Here is an 18509-nt window from a genome sequence, read left to right as displayed (position 1 = left end):
TCTCGCAAAATCTCGCACGACGAGACACCTTTCGAACGCAAAGATCGTCAACGAGAGTGCTGAATAAATCTTGCCGGATCGGCTCATTAGCATACGTGCTGCGGACTGACTGTAATGATAAACACCATCATCATAGTGATGATGAGAAGTAATAACCATGGTACTGATATTTGGTCAATACATACATCATATTCAACTGCCTACATGTACATCAGATTTGTCAAACATCAAAGAAATAAAAGTGATGATGAAGGTGATGGTGATGATGATGATGATGATGATGATGATGATAAGAATAATAATAGGAAGAAAATGATAAACAGCATCATCATCACCATCATCATGATGATAATAGTACTAACCATCGTCTAATACTTTAATTGGGAAATTGTGTTTTTAGATGGAAGGTCTTCTGAAGGAGCAGGTGGTAGGAGGCATCTCTTCCCTCAACACCCCAATCTCCATGGATGCACTGGATGTTGGTAGGATTGTGGAGGAGTTAAGGAGCTTGGCTTCAGAATGGCTGGCTAATCAGAGTGCCAGTGAGAAAGCCTCACTGAGGGAGAACCTCCAAGATGTCAAAGAAGGTGAATGTAGTTGCCCTCCACTGGTGCATAATTTTCTGCCATAATTCATCACTGCTGGCATGCGAATGAAATAAGCTATTCAGGAAGAACGTCAATGATTTTACGGAATATTCCTCCACATTGCCTACATATGAGCTTTATATACACTGGAAAATCAAATATTTATGTCTTGATTATATAATGATTATTTTTTTTTTTATACATGCAGTTGATAGCCATATGGTTGTCCTTCTCTTGTCTGAAGGTTTAATTATTATTATCATGTCATTTTCTTTTGAAATTACATGTATCCTCAACATACAATTGTAGTTTCCCCTTCTCCCTTTGTGTTCAATATATTGACTAATCCATTAAGAGAATTTGTTTTGTCACGTTTTGTATGTTGGATACATTGCAGTCATCTGTACTCTGAACTCTCCATAAAAAAAAAAAAAAAAAAAAAATGGTCTTGTACACATTTCCGATGCATTGATCATATTATTGCACTTGGCTGGTGTGTTTAATTGAAAGGTGACAAGCTGCAGGGGTATGTGGAGAGCCGGTTGGATGACCGAGGCTGTTTCTGGCTGTGTCCAGACATGCAGGAAGGGACAACTGACAGCCTGGATGACCTCAGCTTCGACATCAGGTATGATGAGGGATGCCAAGACACTTAAATTTCCTGTGCCATGCTGGGAAAAGGAGGCCAAAAGACATGACAGAATACTTAGCTCTAATTTCAGTAGCCTATCATCCAGACATCCACATACGTGACTGCCCAGCTCAAAACTCACACAGAGTAGACCAAAATGAATATCCACTCATCTACATAGTTTCAGAGTATGCTCCAAGCATTAAAATGATACATGTTCAAATTTGTCTACCCCAACCCTTTCAAAAAGTCATTGAAATAAGGGAGAGATAGAAGGTACAGTTTCATAAAAAAAAAAAAAAAAGGTTCGGAAAGAGGATTTAAAGCTGGCACACTTTGATGGTAGGTAGAGAAAAGTCTTTACAAATTTGAGTTGGTCAACCCAAATAACATATTTTGGTCTATTACAGAGAATCCTGGTCTGCGACTTTTTATGGGTTTGAGATTGGTAATAAAATATGTAGGAGTTGAGCAAAGTGTCCAAATTCTGACTCCAGCAGTGTACTTTAGCAGCTTCATTACATAAATCCAATCCAGTAAGACCAGTATTACGAATGAAAATGCACGAGTAGGCCGTAAGAAAATGCTGCCATTGCCTTCGGCCCACTACCCCTAGTGGGGATGTGAAAGACATATGACCTGTGTTGCATTTTGGTGAAGAGATGACTCCACCCTTTAATCTCTATGTTTCTCTCTTTTGATTGTTTCAGGAGAGACATCATAACTCATGGTCTGGAAGACCTACTGGTCAAGGAGGGATCTTTCTGTGTGGCCCAGTATGACCAGGATCACCGCTGGTACAGGGCCAAAGTGGAGAAACTCAAGGACGTAAGAAGACCATGACAAGTCATTGCATGATTTGAAAAAGAAAAGAAAGAGAAGATATTTTTCAGTAGAGTAATGATTACTACACAAACACACAAAATGATGCCCCCATTACAACAACAACAACAAAACGGCAATTGTTTAAAGCTTGAGAAATTGTATTGACCTCATGTGTTACACTGTACTGTAGAACCAGAAATGCTCACGTGCATTGTAATTTCACGAGAGCCAAGATTCGCAAAATTAAGGTACACACAAAAGTTCTTGTCTACATTATATCCATTGAATGCCAGTGGTATTTCACGAAAATGTCATACCACGAAAAAGGCTGTCTTCTCCAAATTTGTGAAAATTTCATGCCACGAAAGTATCTTTCCTTACAGCATCAAGAATGAATTCATGTCACATCTAGCAAACTTAGGTTGCTGTGATGATACTGATTTCTAAGCTGACCTTCATTATCATGAAAATTGAACTTGTGCAATCTCACTTGCCATATGCACTTTGGATAGCATGGTTGTCTTTTTATCATTTCTCATATTCAAAGTAAGGAGCCTTTTGTGCCAGTTAGTATTTTATTCCTCTAATTTAAGTCATTTTTAATTGTTTCCCTTTTTCCATGTTATTCTAAATGTGTTACTGTTTTCTGATGTGTCTGTAGCATACAGCTGAAATTCGCTGGCTGGACTATGCCCATCCAGGGGAAGTGCCTCTCAGCCACATCCAGCCATTACGAGAAAAATTCCTCGACATCCCATTCCAGGTAGGGTTTAGTTGATAGTTACATAGATGGTGGTTGATGGTTAGTTGATAGTTTAAGTTCATGGTTGATAGTTGCAAGTGGACAGTTAAAATCTGATATGCGATAACAGATAGTTGAAAGTGGAAAGTTGAAATGTGAGTTTATAGTTCATACTTGATGATGGTAGCTAATAGTAATGGTAGCAAGATTGAATGATAGCTGACAGTTAATAATTGATTGGTGATCATTGATTTAGGAGAAACTGTTAGCAAGTTCTATAACTCCATTTCAGTATGACTTTGATAACAGAAGTTTACTTATGGGACGAAAATTTAATGATTTAGTATGCCCTTTCTTGGTCAAGGATATTTCATTGCTCAAGCAACATGTGCTAGTGGAGATAAACCAATGTCTTCCAGATAATTGCAAAAGAAAAAAAAAGAAACATTTTATTTGGTTTAAAGTAGACATTCAAAGAGATCATTAAATTCTGCAATTTAGGCATCAGTAGAAAGCTCAGAAGACATAGAAGGCAATGGAATTTTGTTACCTCGCTTTCGCGTTGCTAGAAAGAAGTAAACGCTCACGAAAAACTGCGGTTTTCTGGAGCCTGATAAGGGCCAATTCGTCAGGAAAGATGCCCGTTTCGCCTGACGTCACGCACTGGATTTGCAGACTCTGCCCGGTGAATGTGTGTACAATGTTAACGGAGGTACAACCCGATTCTTTTGCATTTTATTTCCTTATGTAAAAGTCGAATTGAACGAAATATAACTTTTCATGCTTTAATAGTAATGAAGAAACATTTCTCTCTCGATGTTTTTGTAATTCTTACAGATATTTTTGTCAATATTCAGGAATTCAAGCTACTTAGGTAATCTTATTTTTCTTACGTTTGTAATGTTAGCACGTTCAAGTTTCGCTAGTCACATGAGGCGTTTAATTGGAAATCATGAGGATGTCCATGACAGGATTGATAATCTAAGACATGGTGATGTTGACAATAACAAGCAGACTTACGAAAAATGGCGAAATATCAAAATAGGAGAGATTTTAAAACGAGGATCGAGATAACAACTTGTGCAGCCCAGTCTCGTAGCTCGCGATTGCTCGCATGCAGTATGTACTTGTATTAATCCGTGGTGAAGTGGCTCTACTGCTCCGATCCGCATTGGTAGCCGCTCGCCGCACCACCATCCTCACTGCCTGCGTGCCTGGCCTATTACGTGATAATAGCGAAGTCATGGAAGTACTTTCATTGGCGTAGGAACAATTGCATAACCACGTGTGTTTGTTTACGTTCGCGCCCGATACGATGTACTGTAATACTGTACGACTAACCAGGGAGGTGGGAAGAGAAGGAGTGGAATCTTCGACATCGACAAGGTTCGGTGTTTTCGCAATTGCTGCTTCACCAGTGTGCACACGCTCGTAAAAACTTCCGTAAATGACATCTGCTATGATGATAGCTATCACACCATTGCGCCTGACTAGTTGCTGACCTCAAACCGGTCAGACCAAGGAGGTACAATACTAGGCTAGCAAGGTTTAATAGCAGGGCGGACATAAGCACTTCCCGATTGCTCGGGCAAGTGAAAATCAAAGTCGTACAAGTGTTCTGAACAAGGAGAAAAATGCTTACCCGAATCGGGCAGGCAAATAATTTTGAAGCCACCTAATTCTTTCTCCACATTTTCCCTTCAACAAACCCATGAAATCATGCACACACAAGCCCAAAACTAACAACTGTTTAGCGATGTCACGATTTCAACAACTGTCGAACACTGACTTACTTGCAGAAGCCCCAGTATTGCATTGCGATGCCACATCAACGCTCATCGATATCGAACAAAGTTTTTATTCCAATACGATGTATTAGCCTATTTTGGCAGTAGAAAATAGCGGTAGCAGAAAAGACTGCCATTTTCTGCTCGCCGTTAGCTGCCTACAGGTGAGTCGGGTAGTCACTGGTTGTGCGTGCTCCATGTGGATACCGAGCACAGTGCGCGATTCAAGATAAAAATAACACAAATCAATAACGCGCGGTCAAAAGTGAACACCAAGTTTACCAAGAAACAATAAAAATTCCACGACGGCAAGGTGCCTGACTTGGGGATGGGGGGGGGGGGTAGTAGAGGAGAGAGACCATTTGACAAAAAAGAAACCGCGCGTACTGGCGCATTCTTGGCGGTCATGAACAGTCTGGGGCCTGGAGGAATGAACAGGGAAAATGTTTGACAAGTCGAAGACCCAGCCAGGATTACAAACGCAATGATTCTTTATTTTCTCATTTAATTTGCCTATGATAGGGCTCTCTCTCTCTCTTTCTCTCTCTCTTTCTCTCTATTTCCTTTTCTATTTCTTGTAAGAATTGTTTGTACTTACCGATAAAGAAAAATGAAATAAATAAACAGTGTTAAACTTGAAATGCCTTATTTTCCTTATTGGCCCGATCGGGCCACCAAAAAAGTCGGATGTTTGCTTTTACTGTTGGAAATGAACAGCGGTAACAATCGGCTCCGTAAGATGCTAAAATAATTGGAAATGAATATCGGTAAGATTCAGCTCCTTACGATGCAAAAATTAATGTCAGATATTTGATTTTGCGTTCGGAAATGAATAAGGATAACATTCGGCTCAGGAAGATGCTAAAAGTAAATGTCGAATGATCCCTTGTAACGTTCGGAAATGAATAACAATGATATTCAACTCCGTACGATGATTAGATAAATGTTGGATGTTTGTTTTTACTTTCGAAAGTAAATAGCAATAACATTCGGCTCCGGAAGATGCTAAAATAAATGTCAGATGATTGCTTTTACGTTCGGAAGTGAATAGCAGTAATATTCTGCTCCATACCATGCTAAAATAACTGTCGGGTGTTTGCTTTAAGATTTCGAAATGAATAACAGTAATGTTTAGCTGCGTTCGATGGTAAAATAGTTATTAATGTTTGATGTTTGCTTTGACGCTTGGAAATGAATAACAATTATAGTATTCAACTCCGTACGATGATAAAATAAATGCCGAATGATTGCTTTTACATTCGAAAGTAAAAAGCAATAATATCGGCTCCGGAAGATACTAAAATAAATGTCGAATGATCCCTTTGACGTTCGAAAATGAATAACAATAATTTTCAACTCCATATGATGATTAAATAAATGTCGGATATTTGCTATAACATTTCGAAATGAATAACTGTAATATTCAGCTGCGTTTGATGGTAAAGTAAATGTCTTATGTCTGCCTTGACGTTAAAAAAAGAAAGAAAAACAGTATAACATACGGCTCAGTACGATTTAGAGTCTCGACGATCAGTATGTACGATGAATGACGGCGGCGGTTTAGACAAAAATGTGGAAAAAGAAGTACTTCCTCACGGCTCATTCTTCCACCTCTGTAAGTAGCAATTCGCTTCGTAGAACAGTATACGAAATACACAAATTACGTGTGGCGAACATTACTCGTACAGTATTGAGTTTATGTTCGTCCATTATTATTACAAACAAAAACATGCAGAGAGAGCGAGTGATCAGCTGCAGCATGGACCTTTTTGCTAGGTCCATGGCTACAGGGAGTCTTGCGTCGAACGTCGAGGGGGCATGGAGCTGGCGCACATGTTCGAAGTACATGTACAAGTACACGTACGTACAATAGTAAATGTTCCCATACACACACGTGTTTACGCACAGCTCTCACTAGACCCGAGGAAGAAATCAGAGCACGAACACTAATATATTCACACACACGCAAACACACACAAAGCAGTGCGAACCACACACCACCACAGTGCATGAACAGCCGATGCAGACCAGCTGAGAGCGAGACGTACCATCCAGCTTGCTGTGACCGGATCTACTTTTTGAAGGCACGGAACCGAAATGCGGACAAAAACGTCTGAAAGAAATCTCTTTTATGCGCCGCTAGCATTCACAAATTTCATACTTTATGAGGATGAAATGTAAGGAAAAACTGTGAACTCCAAGGAGACATGCAAGAAAACTCCTAATAAACTAAATAATTGGACTTGCTAGGCTCCTAAACACAACACTGAAAACAATTCACGGTAGTAGTCTATGGAGCGAACGTGTACTTTCAGAGTACGAATCCAGTGCGTGACGTCATCGGGAAGGGGTATCGGCAGACCGTTCATCAGGGCATTTCGGGTCCACTTTTTCGTCCGATTTCAATAATTAATAAAAAATAGTTGGGATTGTTCTTTTCTCTCGATATTTTGTGTACATCTAGGACAGATGTTCAAATTCAATATTTTCTTATCAAATTTGTGTTTCGTGCTCTTTGAATTTCTACTTTAAGGTGTTCAATTATGTTCAACCTTTCTTTACACTTTCAGAGTTGTAGCCAATGTTAAAAGGCACTTTCAATTATGTCTTATTTCCTTTTCAAGTGGCAATTCTTTGAACACTCAGCATTTGTTTGAGACAAATTGATTTCTCTTTGATAGGACATAGAAATGAATGACAACTGCTAGATTGTGTTAGATTGTCTAAAATCATGCTTCAGGCTTTTCAGAGTTGTAGCCAACTTCAAAAGAGAATTGCAGTTTTGTCTTGTTTCATTTTCAAGTGGTAATTCTCTTGAACACTCAGCATCTGAGACTAATTCACATCCGTTTAATAGGACATAGAAATAAATGATGACAATTTCATCAGTTTTGGCTGTTTGCTGGAAAGCTCAACTCTTTACTGTGCTCTAATCAGCATAGACATCCTGAAAGTAATGTCCAGCAAAAACAGATTGGGAAGTCCCATACAGGTTTGTACTGTATTTATCCCATTTTAACACAATGATGGAATATGTGATCCTTTTTGATAGGGTCTGGTGTGTACACTGTTTGAAGATATGTCAGAGGATATTCCTAGACAAGCACGCTGGGAGTTCTCCGACCTGACTGCCAATGTACTACTGGAGTGTACTATCGTCAAAAAGGTAGGTATAGTTCCATCAGTCCAGCGTGTACTGGAAATGAAATGAGGTCAATGTGGTTATGTGTGTGAAAATCTCTACAGATGTCTTTCTATGGTTCTAGGGCAATTACCCCCTGGATAATAACCCCAGACAGACCCTTCCCCTGACCCTAGCCCTGATCCTAATCCTGTACCTAATCCTAACCCTAATCCAAACTCTTGCCCTAACCGGGGGGTGGGGGGGGGGGGGGGTGGAGTGGTAATTGCCCGGATACGCTCTCTATGTATGTCAGTAGCATTTATTCTAAGCACTAAATTCATTCACTGGTGGCCCATTCTAGCCACTAACACTTTTGAATTTGAAGTTATGGTGGCTGGATTAAAAAAACTAGTGGCTTAATAAAAATGAAAGGGAGAGATAGAAATCCATTTTGACTCTTTGTTTTGTGTGTAGACCTCTATTACTACTTGCATGTATATTGCATATAATCTATATCTGTTTCGTCTCTTCATATTTCATTTTGAATTATGATCATAAGTGCCGGCCATATGAACTTCATCAAGTCATTGTCAAATTATTCATATACATGTATCTTGATGATTAATGTATAGGTTGATAAGTGATATCAAGCACCATCACCATATGAAGCTGCATATAAACTCCTCCTTGTTGTAAGCAGCTATGACATTGATGCTGCAACCTTGACTACAATTTCCAAAATGCTCCCAAGTTCCCCTTACACTACCAAAAAATCTCAGTGGTTCAACTACAGATTTGCATTGAGAGTATGAATTCAAATTGTATTTACCCCTAAAAATGCTTGTAATGCAAAGCAAAGCCTGTCCACTGGAATTAATTCTGCAAAATCTGAATGTTTTCAGAAAATGGTTTCCTCTCAGTTAACCCATTTATGATGGGATGATTTTGCTATAACACACATTTTCCATAGACCCCTTCCCAAGTATACTCGGGACTCGTCCTCAACAGATTAAAAGGGGCTAAATTTCATTTGCATGTAATGCCATCTCACATGTCAGGTTTTGGCATGAATGATTGATAAGTTCAACATGTCTTTATTTGTCAGCTTGGCATGGATAGAAGAAGGAAGATGCCCATCTACCTGGTCAAGTTAGAGCTGCAGGGAGAGGAACACCTGGACGTCAACAAGAGTGTGTGGGAAAAGGGTAAGGCACCACGTGCAACTTGTGGTAGTGAGGTGGCTCAGTCAGTAGCATGTCTGCTTTGCAATCCAATGGCTGGGGGTTCTGGCGTGGGTTCCAACCCTAGTGAGCCTTACTAAACAAAGTTGTGTGTTATCATGCTGTCACTTCTGGTAGAGGCAAAACACTGTCCCTTGGTTAGGACATAAAAATAGGGGTCCCGTGTGTGAGAGAGTCACAACCCACATAAAAGGTCCTGCTTGCAGCTTCATTGATAGCAAAGAGCAGGGTGCATAAACCTGGGAAGTGGTCTGCCCCAAGTACTACCCCGTAAAAGACCAGCCAGTACAGCTGAATATTGTCAATCTGGCCATTTTGCTGGATGGAAAATGAAAACAGACAAACAAGCTAGGCAAACTGACATGGGGGCATAGCAAGTTTGATGCAGCTTAGCTCCATTGAATCTCAGTGGTATTTTAAGAGGCTTAGGTACTGTAAAAGTGGAAATTTTCGCACATTTCCCGCAACCAGAAGCTAGCACGAAAATAAAGGCACACAAATATTTTTGCATGCCATATGTTCCACTTCTTGATGTCTTGATTCCGCGAAATTAAAAACATACGAAAGTCTTTACACAGCCAAGCGCGAAAAATTAGTCGCGCGAAAACATCCACTTTTACAGTACATGTTGCATTGTTGTGTTTCCACACTGATCTCTTTTCCAAATACACAATTGTTTTATTCAAATAGTTTATTGTAGGTTATGTCTTTGCATTTTTTAGCTGTCAAATGAATCTTTGTATACTTGTGTTACATTGATTTTTTTTTTCTGTAATTACTATATTGGAAAGGATGTATGTGGTATTGGAGAAAAGGTTTTTCTCCCATCTCATCATTGCTCCTTTCACTACTGTTTATTTGACAAGAACTTTATTGTTTCTGTGTAATCGAGTTGCAGTCTTTGCTTTACTCTTATCTTCCTTACAGCTGAAGAATCAAAGAGCAAAAAGGTAAGCAGTTTTTGTTCACTTTCTCAGTATGCAAATAACAATCAATCTATATGGGTCATTGCAGTAAAAGAACACCCATGTATAAAGGGAGAATAGACAGAGGTGTTTTATTGCTGTGACAAATATATTTTCATCATTACAAACGATGCAACACATTTTAAATACTAGTATTATGATAGGTGATCAATGCATACTTGTTGCATAACTGTTGTAGGCAGTTTGCTAGCCTGGGATAACACCTCTAGGCGACATGATATCTTGTAATTCTCTCTTATTTATTAACTGAAGGAACAAATCTTACATACACAAACTCACAGATTAATAGATGAATGATAAGTAAATAACTCAAACCTCTGGGTTGATTTATGTGTGACTCTACACGATGGGAATAGTTGATCACCAGTCCCCCAGTACTTGAATCTGATTGATGAAGAATCAGAATCAGTCTCTTTCTCTGATATGTCGACAGGGACCAATAGCGTACCAAGACGTACGCCTCACGCATGAGGATTCCAAGGACATCGTTGTGACCAAGGAGGTGGTGAACTCCAGCAAGAAGACTGCGGAGGAGCCAAAGTCGGGAAGCAACGAGGAGGAGAAAGCCGACGGCAAAACAGAGAACAGAGAGAAGGGTGAGGACAGTAGAGACAAAGAAGGAGAAGATGAAGAGGAAGAAGAAAAAGGAGGAGAAGAAGAAGAAGGAGGAAAAGAAGATGGAACAACATGTGAGGGACAAGTGGGAGAAACTAGCGGGTGCAAAAGTAAGGATTCTCACCACTCCAAGACTGACAGTATTCAACAATTTCACTCCTTATCTAAAGGCACTCAACAGGAGCCCATCGTTGAAGTCATTGTTGAAAAAATCTATCGATGTCTTTAATATGTGTGTGTGTGTTTGTGAATTTGTGTTTCGGTGTGTGTATTTTTTGTGTGAGTGTGAGTGTGCATGTGTGTGTTTGTGCGTGTACTTGTGTGTGTATGCTTGGTCAAGTGTGAGTATGTGAGGCTGTGTGTCTTAAGGTGACCATCAGGATTCCATAGGTTAGTTTGCCAACTTAGAGCTGCATAATGGGTGATTAAAGGTTGCTCATTTGTCTTCGCAATACACAATTTTGTGTTTCTGTACTTTGTAATTTATGTCTAGGTCAGTAAGCTTGTGTAGATGTTATATCAATATCTATGATTCATGTATAAGTAATGAAATTGTTGAAATGAATTTTTTTTTATTTTACTTTCAAATTAAGGAATAATTTGACTTCATTTGTATATATTCTACTTGACAGGGAACTGTACCTGAGTTGAAGAATACATAGTTTGAACTGAATGGAAATATATGACAGTGAACCAGGAGAGTTTAATAAGTGATTTCTGAATTGCGAAAAGAACACAAAACAAAAATTTCTGATAAGTTCATTTGATATCTGTGCATTGGTTTGATTACCGCAGATGATACAGGCACTGAAGAAGAAACTGGATCAAATGTAGATGGAGTCGAGGCCAAGGCTGAAATTGAGAACGGCGAGGGAGACGATGACGATAGCTTCAAAGATGCAAGCGAAGCCCTGGATGACCTCAACCTGGCCAAGACGTTGGAGAAGCAAGCTGACTCTGCTTCAGCACAGTCGGAAACAGGTAAGGAGATCTCTGCATGGTCTTAGAAAGGATGGATGTGAAAGAATATACTAAGAGAAGAGACAAGTGGTTGTCGTTTCAATTTATTTCTTGTGCATCCTGTTGCAGGGTTTAAAGTCAAAATGGAGGTGATTCTTGATGGAAAGAATTAAATGCGTAGAGGCATTTAACCCTAAAAGGGCCGGGCTTTTTTGGCTGTGCTCAGACCGGGGGGGGGGATGGATTCCGCCCCCCCCCCCCCCCCCCCCCCCCCCCCCCCCCCCCCCGAGATCTCGGCCATCGGTGGTGCGATCGCGATGAAATTTTGCATGCGTGAGACCCAAGTCATAATCTACAAGATTGTGTCATAAGATTTTTTGAAGCAATTAATTTCTAATTTGAATTTATTAATTATGCAAATTAAGCTCAAGATCATATTTTTGCCTAATTAAAAGCATTGAGAGTCTAATTTTTGATCTGTAAATCTGTTTTAGCATATGAAACAATTGTACATCACAAAAACTTCCAAAACTCATTTCAATTCTTATGTATTTTATTGTTTTCAGAATTTCTTATGTATTTTATTGTTTTCAGAATTTCTTATGTATTTCCTTGTTTTTCAACTTTTGTTTTTGATTTGTTTCTTCATTGGAAGTTGTCACTGACCACATTTCTACCATAGTTAGCACAAAATTAATCAATGAAAGTGATTAATTGTAAAAATAATCATGTTTTTACGACTTTCATGACAGAGCACTGTTTTCCATAGGAAATGTACACAAAATCACAAAATTGTGCCCATTTTGGGGCGACATTCCATTACAAAAATGGGCGTGGCTTTGCAAAAGTATGTGCGGACGTTGCAAATTTGGTCTCAAAAGTTGCGCGAGACTCGAACAAACAAAGTCAAGAAGTCTCGCGACGAGGCCTTCTCGCGTTACAGAATTATAGCGCGAAACGTCGAGGGGAGGGCGGATTCCGCCCCCCCCGGCCCTTTTAGGGTTAAGTGAACAGGGGAGAGGGGCAGGATGAGGTTCTTTTGTGTTGCAATTCTGCAAGAAAGTGCTGTCAGGGGCTAGATATGGCTAAAACTAGGTAAATGAAAAAATGGTTGGTACACAGTTTTCATTATTTGGGAATTTGTGTTTTTCATATGATTTTATCTGAACAGTACTGTTTACTGTAGAAGTGGAAATTTTCATGTATTTCACTTAACCAGAAGCTAGTGCAAAAATGATAACATGCAAATATTTCTGCTTGTTATATGTATCAGTATGTAATATTTCATTCCACAGAATTAAAACTCACAAAATATATGTTACTTGGCCATATGCAATCAATTTACTTGAGGGAAAATGTCCACTTTTCGACTGCTATGGTCATAGAGATAGCAGAAGATAACAGTCCAAATGGACTCTTCCATTGTTGCCAAATGATCTTGGTTCTTAATTATCCAGGCATCATGTTCTAATGTTGTGTGTTTGGTTATGACTGGTAGGTAGATAGTTTGTTTAGTGTGGACAGATATGACTGGTAGGTAGATAGTTTGTTTAGTGTGGACGGATAGATTTCAGGCAGATATATCAGTGTTTTTCCCGGTCTCATTTACTCTAGTCTTGGAGGAAATGGAGACATCCCCCATGGCATTCATCGCAGCTCATGGCAGCTACACAGCAGTCAGTGCAGGCAGTGGTGCTGATGGCAGCAATGCATTACCACCGTATGGCATGCCACAGACAGACCCTAGGATGGGATGGTACCAGCATTATGGCAGCCATTTTGTAGTTCCAAGCTCAGGGTGAGGAACCATTTCTTTGATGATGATGGTGATGATGATGATGATGATGATGATGATGATGATAATGATGATGATGATGATGATGATGATGATGATGATGATGATGATGATGATGATGATGATGATGATGATGATCATCATCATCATCATCATTAATATTATCATCATTATTATATATTTTTGTTTTTTGTTTTAATATCTCCCCCACTGTAGGGGTGAAGTAGAGTTAGCTGAAAAGACTTTTGTAGCACAGTTGTTTGTTACATTTTTGTACTGGCCTAATGAGATCACAATGTTGTGACACTGTATCTGAAAATTCCATTTCTATTTCTCAAGTGATATTACAATCTGTCAATGCATCAAGTCGGAAACTTGAAGGAAGACTAGTCCCAAGTATACTCAGGCAGGTGTCTATGGGAAATGCGTGTTATAGCAAAATCAGCCAATCCTCAGCGGGTTAAGCTACTAAATGATTTACCAATCTTTACAGAGAACCTGTGAGTATTCAAAAAAAAAAAAAGGCCTAATAGGCTGTTCGTAGGAAGAAAGTTTGCATTGCATTATATACTAAGCTGTACATGAGCCCCTTTGATATGAAGGAAAGGGCCACAAATGGGGAGAAGAATGATAGCTGAAAGACTGCGTATGTTCATATTTTGGTTTTTTATTGTGTGTGTGTGTGTGGTTCTTTAAATTTTCTAAGTCACTTGTGACTGGTTTGCAGCCTTTTATTACTATACTGTCAAGCATAACTCTTGGGGAATAATATTCCAACTAAAATTTGATTAGCAATTTCAGCTTATGAACAGTATTTCAAATGGTATCCTGTACACTTCTGTGTAAGAAAACTGCTACACAAAAGCTAGTTTGCATAGCAGTGGTGTAAAAATGCGTAGCAAAATGTGATGCGATACTAGGAAAGTTTTTCCCTGACTCTGGAAGGACAAACTGCAAATCTGTTACCATGTGACTGGTTAAAAAATACAACAGCAACCCAGTCCAGTGTGTGTGCCCTGTTACCGAGATGCAAGAGACTCTTGTTCTGTTTGTTTGTTTGTTTTAGCATCTGTAGGCAAAATTATTTTCAGGAGTTTGAATGTCTATGTTGATTCACTGCACTGTAATTTCTACATGATTAATTTTATAGAGCTTCTGGAGCTGATGAGGCCCACCTTGTGACTGCTAACCTATCCATGAATGGCCACAATTATGGAGTGGGTAAGTCTACCAAACCTTATCCTGTATTTTTACCTCCACCAAGGAAGGAGGAGGTTAAGTGATCGTCGGCATTGGTTTGTCTGTTTGCAAAATAACTGAAAAAGCTGTGTACGGATTAAAATGAAACTTGGATAAAAAATCAATATTGACACAAGAAACACCTCATTCAATTTCGGTAGTGCTCCGAGAATTTTCATGGATTTTTGAAGGATTTCTCATCTTTTGGCACATAAGGTCGACGAACTTGGGGTTCAAGCTACGCATACTGGAGGTTTACACTAAAGCGCATGCTCTGCTTGGGCAAGACGCTATGCAATGACGTAAACAAAAGGTTTTTATTTTGAGAAATTGCATGAGTAGCTGCCTTGGTGAGGTCTCTTCTCTCTGAGTGCTTTTCTAGCTTTTTATTTTTTTATTTTTTTTTTAATTTTTTTCACTTCTCAGACAAGGACACAATTGAGCTTCAAATCCTTACAATGCATTTATTGTTTTTGTTTTGCTTGTTTACTATTCTTTTAAGCAAAAGGCTCAATTGAGCTATTGTGATTACTTCTAATTTGTTGTGCATCATTCTATGTGTCATCAATAAACTTTACAAATTTGGCTTCATGCTCAAAGTCCATGGTCAAATGTTAACCATCCCAGGGAGGACTTCTCAGGGGCAGGGAATAGAGAGTTGTACAAATAATGTAGATAGTCCCCTTGGGGCCTGGGGTAGGACCCACAACCCCAACTGCATAGATTTCAAAGATTTTTTTTTCCACAATCTAGAAGTAGTACAACCTTGTTGTATTGCTTTCAAATACTTTGAGAAGTAAAGAAAAATGTTTGTGTTATTGGAAGTGATGGCTTGATTGAGCACCGAAGAGGTATCTTTAACAACTTCGAATGGCCCAATTAGACAAAATAAACATTTAATGAGGTGATCATGATCAGATTTTAACAAACATACACATAGAGTGAAGAGCAGATTTTAAGATGCAAAGTTAAATGACCCAGAAGCAGTGGGCCGTGATTATTCAAAGCTTTGATAATAACAATGCTGTGCAAATCAGATACACCGTAAAAAGGTATTTTGTGTAGATATCTACATACAGTTTGTTCATGACAGTTCTATGATAGAAGTAATGGCTAATGTGACTTTTGTTAAGCTGAATGTAAAACTTGCATTTGAGCAAGCCTCTTAGATTCTTAGGTCAGTTCTGATTGCATTAAATATGAAGACTCGAGTCAGAGTATCATATATACAATAGTGTATGGCTTTTGTCAATACTCCGCCTGTGACATTAGGTCAGAGATGTGCTACTTCTGCAGAGAATTGGCAGAATTTGATTTAGGGAGTGATGTAATAACCCTTTGACAATTTATCACTCTGCTAGGCTCCTGCCATGGAGTACATGTTGCCTCCCCCTTGACTGCCGATGGAACCTTCTGGGCTGCTAAGGTCAGAGGTCACGACCAAGAAGTCAAATTCAGGAGGCTCATGCAGGAAATCGGGTAAGTGGGAGAAATTTGTCAGTTTTGGGTGTGCAGTAATCTTTGCTGAACTATTGTAATCACAATATATATATGTTTTTTTTTCTTATTTATTTTTGTTCTTCTTCTTCTGTATGTTCGTTTTTGACACTTGTCAAAATATTCCTGGGATTTTTTAAATCTTTTTTGTTGTTGTCCCGAACTATGTAATGAAACATTTTTATTTATGCCAAATTCTGCTTAAACTCTCTCTGCATGACAAGAAGAGTGAATGTGTGCCATGCCATAATGCACAAAGCACTTAATTATGTAGGTAATGTAAAATAAATAGATAGCTCAAGACGAGATATCCAATAATCTGTATTCATGTGTGCTTAATATTCCTCTTTCACAATAAAGCCCAAAGAAGTTTTTATTTCACCATCTAGAGGTAGTACATATTTCTGTGTTAGCAATGTGGAATGATTTGTACCACAGTATATACCAAGACTATACGACATTGATAGGCAGCAATGTGTATTATCAAGCTGTGTTGTTAACATCTAAACCTGTTGTGCAGTGTGCCATCTGATCCTCTGTCAATGGACCAGCTACACCGTGGAAAGCTGGTGTGTGCCTTCCCACCTGAGATGGGTCACTGGTGTCGTGGCAGAGTGGAGGAGATTTCAAAAGACATGGTATGTCGGTCATATGCTCAATGAGATACATTGTATGACCATCATTCGAATCTGCACATAATTTTTTTCATTCTTTTGTAGATGATTACAGACAGCAGTAATTGTTGATCAATCATCTCTACATAATTACATTTACTCCTCACTCTGTTCTCTTAAACATGTGTTTGTGCAAAAATCAACATGCTCTGTTCAAGTCTCGCCTTGTTGCTTTGCAAATGGGATCTATGATATGAATACTCTTACAGTTCGACCTCGATTATCCGGCCTCCTTTTATCCGGAAATCTCTATTATCTCGACGCGTTCATGCAGTGAAGGACTTCTTTTTTTTTTTTATCCAAAAATTGAGAAAAAACAGTGACTTTCATGGATCTATTTCACTAATTTCATAAGATGTGCATGATAGGTTTCTCAGTATCTAATGAGGTAAAACATGTATGATTTTCACATAAAGATATACTTTATTTTTGTGAAGAAGGGACTACAATTTTGCGCAGGCTAGCATATATTACACCACTGTTGCGGGGTACGCTACCTGCCTAGCTGCCAGTGCACTGGGACGGCAGCTTGGATGGCAGTCATATACATTAACATTGTGTCTTCCATATCTGGCCAATTCGCTTATCCGGGTGAGCGGTGGTCCCGACATGGCCGGATAATCGAGGTCAAACTGTACTTTAGATTATGCAAGCAGGAGAGATGACTTGATCTATGTATCAAAGATCACTGTCTGTGTTGCTTATTTATTAAAGGGATGGTATAGTTTTGGTTTAGATGGGAATTCTGGTTTTTGTTTATCCAAGATAATTAAAACCACTTATATGAAATATCAAAGAACATACAATTCTAAAAGTAATCAAAAGTTTATTTGATGAAAATCGGTTTTGTTATGGCTGAGATATTAAAAAACAAAAGATCCTAATGAAAGGTGGGACCCACCTTTGTTTTACGTAGTGTGGTTTGAGGTTAACGGCTTTATTTTGAGAGCTTACAACTTGGGAACTTTTTTTTGACATAATTGAATGAAGATACCCCCAATGCTCTCCCCCAGGTGTACGTAAGACTAAGTGACTTTGGGTCAGCCGTCTCTCTAGACTGTACACAGCTCAAGTCAATGGACATCAGCCACACAAACATGTCTTTCCAGGTGAGTTTCATAAGTTGATCCAATGGTGTGAGAGATTGTAGATAATATATTGGTATTTATACTAATAACCATGTCTTTTGAATGGCAGCATGTGCCTTCAAATAACACCTGGGGAATACCCTAGTTTACAATATTGATTGATGGACTCTAAAAAAAAAAGAAGAAAGTTTCCATTTGTCCAGGTTCTGAGGTTTTTTTTTTGTTTGTTTGTTTGTTTTTTTTGGTCATAGTAGTGCATGTTTTTGGTAATTCTTGATACTTGCTTTTAGCACTGCATCTTGTGATGCAAAGTTTTACATTATCAGGAATCAAGGATCAAGAACAAAACGTGTGAAAACTTCCGATCGTTCCACATTTCTTGTATTTTGATCCTACATGTATTTATTTAGCACTTGCTTTTTGCCGAAATCAGTGGCATTAAAAAATACTTGAAAGGATTTCTACTCTTCATTAAGCAAGGAGATTGATGACATCTGAAATACATGCATAATGTAAAGCATATTGCTATCTTAGACATAAAGCTGCTCTCATATATGATATATATTGCTTGTTATAAAGAATGCTAGCACTGTTTCTTATTTCAAAAATTACAATGCTTTATCATGCTTTCTTGATTTTGGTAATAAAAGAAACAAAACAGCTGAAGCTGTGATATCTGTACAAGTCTTCAAACACAATGTCAAGCTGTTTCTATTAG

The 18509-nt window shown here is 38.7% G+C and overlaps 1 protein-coding gene across 1 annotated transcript in view; it reads left to right on the top strand.

The window, feature by feature from the left end:
* The window catches only part of LOC140230951 (uncharacterized), a 42839-nt gene that overhangs the window by 9719 nt on the left and 14611 nt on the right, over positions 1 to 18509 (top strand). Inside the window, exons 8-21 of the mRNA XM_072311092.1 lie at positions 401 to 587; positions 1098 to 1215; positions 1929 to 2046; positions 2705 to 2806; positions 7625 to 7738; positions 8802 to 8901; positions 9865 to 9887; positions 10357 to 10648; positions 11334 to 11519; positions 13113 to 13296; positions 14444 to 14514; positions 15894 to 16011; positions 16550 to 16667; positions 17717 to 17812. Of these exons, the coding sequence (XP_072167193.1) occupies positions 401 to 587; positions 1098 to 1215; positions 1929 to 2046; positions 2705 to 2806; positions 7625 to 7738; positions 8802 to 8901; positions 9865 to 9887; positions 10357 to 10648; positions 11334 to 11519; positions 13113 to 13296; positions 14444 to 14514; positions 15894 to 16011; positions 16550 to 16667; positions 17717 to 17812 (1827 nt within the window). The remainder of the gene's footprint in view (positions 1 to 400; positions 588 to 1097; positions 1216 to 1928; positions 2047 to 2704; positions 2807 to 7624; positions 7739 to 8801; positions 8902 to 9864; positions 9888 to 10356; positions 10649 to 11333; positions 11520 to 13112; positions 13297 to 14443; positions 14515 to 15893; positions 16012 to 16549; positions 16668 to 17716; positions 17813 to 18509) is intronic.

This window comes from Diadema setosum, chromosome 7 (assembly GCF_964275005.1).
Source record: "Diadema setosum chromosome 7, eeDiaSeto1, whole genome shotgun sequence".
In the NCBI taxonomy this organism is placed as follows: Eukaryota; Metazoa; Echinodermata; class Echinoidea; order Diadematoida; family Diadematidae; genus Diadema; species Diadema setosum.
The sequence above is the reverse complement of the archived record's forward strand: the minus strand, read 5'-3'. Positions and strand labels throughout refer to the sequence as shown.